The following is a 3,359-nucleotide window of genomic DNA, read 5'->3' on the forward strand; positions in this document are numbered from 1 at the left end:
TCTGTTCTGCATTGTGTTTTTGATCCACTGCATAAGTCTGTCCCACGACGCGATCTTCCAATCGGCTTCTTGCAAGGCGGAGCGTGCATACATTAACAAGAGGCTCCCATTTATTATGAGGACACCTCTAAAAGTTGTTAATACGTCTATAAAGTCTCTTAAATGCAAATATTGTACATACAAATAAAGTTTACTTCATTTCATCATTCTGCATTTGTCGTGCCTATTCGGTCAAGATTAAACTTCACATATTACACACATTTTAATAACCTCATTTCCTAAAAAGGGTAATAAACACTGATTAAAGTTGCACCGATTACATGAACATATCGTTGCACCGATTACATGAACATATCAAGCATATATATATATATATATATATAAGACATACAACATATTTGTGAATCTATTGCTCCGATACTTTCAAATGATTGTCTTATGAACTGTCTGTGTAAGTTCGTGTCCCTTTTTTTGGAATGCAGGGGGGAAAGGGGAGGTGTCCTGAGGTCATGCCCATGTCACGAGTTGGGAGTCTGCCATTCTTCTCCTGGACAGAGAGCTCTTAATCTGTCACTTTCTGTTTATCGGATTTAGCTATTTATGTGTTAAATGGTCAGGGGTATCACGCATCTGGTCCTTGAAAGCCCGTAAAACAAAGATAGTTTTGCATCCTAGTTTGAGTTAGGGTTTAAGCACTGTTTTTTTATTTGAGTCTCTTGAGACGATACGCTAGATTGTACAGGAACGGCTTCAACACTTCACTGACCCTGCATGAGTTTTACGACTGCAGCTGGCTGCATAGGGCTCCTCAGTTTGTCTCAATGGAATGTGATTGTTTCATGTGTGATTCAATAGTGTAAGTGGGTCCGTTGTAAGACAGAGATCCTTCAACAGTAAATTCCGTTTTTATGAATAGATTCTCTGAAACCCTCCACCTTCCCCAGCTCCACCTGTATAGACCTGCTACGGGTTATTTTATATGCTATTTGTGCAGCAGCAGTATGTCTTAAATACTCACAGCACCGCATCACCATATGCATTGGCAGTAGCAAGCTCCTGTACTTGCTTGCAGCAGCAGCAATAATCTACAACTACAGCAATTACCAACAGCAGCAGCAATTCAGCAGCAGCAGAGTAGCCGATCTATTCCACCAAGACCAAAACATTAACATTGTCATATCCATCACTATGCTAAAATCTTCTGAGAGTTGTCATGATTTAAATATTATTGTGACAATTTAAATGGATGTAAATAATGATTGTTGTAATGCCATCATGAGAACATTTTGTTCTCAGTGCAGGGGCACAAGAAACTCAATTAAATTCTAAAATGTTGAAAAAGCAGCATTCAAGCAAGGATACCTTCCAATCATTGGAAGTACTTGCAGTCAGTCCTGAATAGCGAGATATGTAAACACTTCAGTGAGATAAGTTTTGTGTCTAGTGAAGCCTCCCATTGTATTTAATCTGTCACTCCAACTGTACCTTTTAGTTGTGAGCTTGAAAATGCAATTAAATTAAAAATTAAATTAAAAAAATAAAAAACTCATGCTTTTCCACCCTAAAATGAAAATTAGCTGTAAATGTACTCAACTTCAGGCCATCCAATATGTAATTTTTTTTTCTTCATCGCAAATTTAGCATAATATCACTTGTTCACCAATGGATCCTCTGCAGTGAATGCAGAATGAGAGACCAAGCTGATTAAAAACATCACAATAATCCATAAAGTAATCCAAACAACTCCAGTCCATCAATTATGCACAGGCCAAAACAGTTCTAAACAAATACTGTATGTTGGTGGATTTTGATGTGAGAGGACAACAGTGGAGGGACTTTTTCACTGGAGGAAGTATTATAGATTATGAACTGGTATTTTGGCCAGAGGTTAAAACTCCTTAATGATAAATTTGTGTCTTACAAACATGCAGCCTTTTACTTCACAAGACATTAATTGAAGGACTGGAGTCATACGGATTACTGTGATGTTTTTATCAGCTGTTTGGACTCTCATTCAGAGAATCCATTGGTAAGAATCAAGCGATATAATCCTAAAATCTGGTCAGATGGAGAAACAAAATTATCTTGGAAATCCTGAGGGAGAGAAAATGTTCAGCAAATTTTCATTTTTAAAAGATGTCTCTTCTTGTCTCTTTTAGCAATAACAGAGTACGGATGGTATGTCTACCCAGTTTTCCTCATCCCTCCGATCTCTTTTGGAAGTATCTGGATCTTGCCACGTTCGTCCTGCTCTATGTATTACCTTTAGCCATTATCTCCTTATCGTACCTTGTGGTGGCCAAGAAGGTTTGGTTCCGGAACGCTGTTGGTGATGTCACGCTGGCTCAGTCAGCCGCTCATCGCAGAAGGAAGAAGACGACTTTGAAAATGTTAATCGCAGTGGTGGCCGTGTTTGCAGTCTGCTGGTTTCCTCTAAACTGTTATGTTGTGCTGCTGTCAAGTAAAGTGATCCAGGCTAACAATGCCCTGTACTTCACCTTTCACTGGCTGGCCATGAGCTCTACCTGCTACAACCCCTTTATATACTGCTGGCTCAATCACAGCTTCCGTGCGGAACTCAGAGCCCTGCCTCTAATTGGCCGTATAGCCAAGGGCAATGCCATCCAGCAATCCTAAGGAAGCACCCAAGATTTTGCCATTCTGATTTTATTTTAATATTCCATTGTTTTTATAAACGCATATTCGCATATGAAAGCACTGTAGCGGATCATCCCTCTAATCCTAGATATTTCTAATTTTTATCCCACCCACAGCTCACATTTAGTCCTCGCCTTCTAAGTGAAAATGACACCTAAACCCGTGTCCTTTGAAAAAAAAAAACACTGTGTTGCCATGAAAGAGATGAAAAAAAGAGAAGGTATAAGATGTTAAAGGGGTGGTTGATTGCGATTTCACTTTTTTAACGTTAGTGTGTAATGTTGCTGTTTGAGCATAAACAATATCTGCAAATTTACGAAGCTGAAAGTTCAATGCAAACAGAGATGTCGTCATTTAAAATTCTGGCAGTTTAATGCCTAGAGAAACGGCTGGTAGGGACTACAACGAGTTACTTCCCGGGTTCGTGACGTAACAAACCCAGATAAACCCCGCCCTCGGGAAAAGGCAGCAAAGGGGGCGGGGCCATGCTGTGCTGCTTTAGAGAAGAGGAAGAGAAAACTAGAGGTGCACGTAAAAATTCTGTCTTCTAACAATTCTAATGGTATCACAAGTTTCAAAATCAATGTTCTAAAGCAGCGGTTCTTAATACTGTTCCTCGCGTTCCCCTGCTCTGCACACACTCTGCATCTCTCTCTCTCTCTCTCTCTCTCTCTCTCTCTCTCTCATTCAGCTCAGCTCCA

At 39.9% G+C, this 3,359-nt stretch overlaps 1 protein-coding gene across 1 annotated transcript in view; it reads left to right on the forward strand.

Annotated features, from left to right (window-relative positions):
- gpr83 (G protein-coupled receptor 83) overlaps positions 1-2,787 on the forward strand; it is an 8,480-nt gene extending 5,693 nt beyond the window's left edge. The window contains exon 4 of the mRNA XM_016288364.1: positions 2,160-2,787. Within this exon, the coding sequence (XP_016143850.1) occupies positions 2,160-2,637 (478 nt within the window). The 3' untranslated portion in view covers positions 2,638-2,787. The remainder of the gene's footprint in view (positions 1-2,159) is intronic.
- Positions 2,788-3,359: the final 572 nt, after the last annotated feature.

The sequence above is a fragment of the Sinocyclocheilus grahami genome, unplaced genomic scaffold, assembly GCF_001515645.1.
Source record: "Sinocyclocheilus grahami isolate Dianchi unplaced genomic scaffold, SAMN03320097.WGS_v1.1 scaffold230.1, whole genome shotgun sequence".
In the NCBI taxonomy this organism is placed as follows: Eukaryota; Metazoa; Chordata; class Actinopteri; order Cypriniformes; family Cyprinidae; genus Sinocyclocheilus; species Sinocyclocheilus grahami.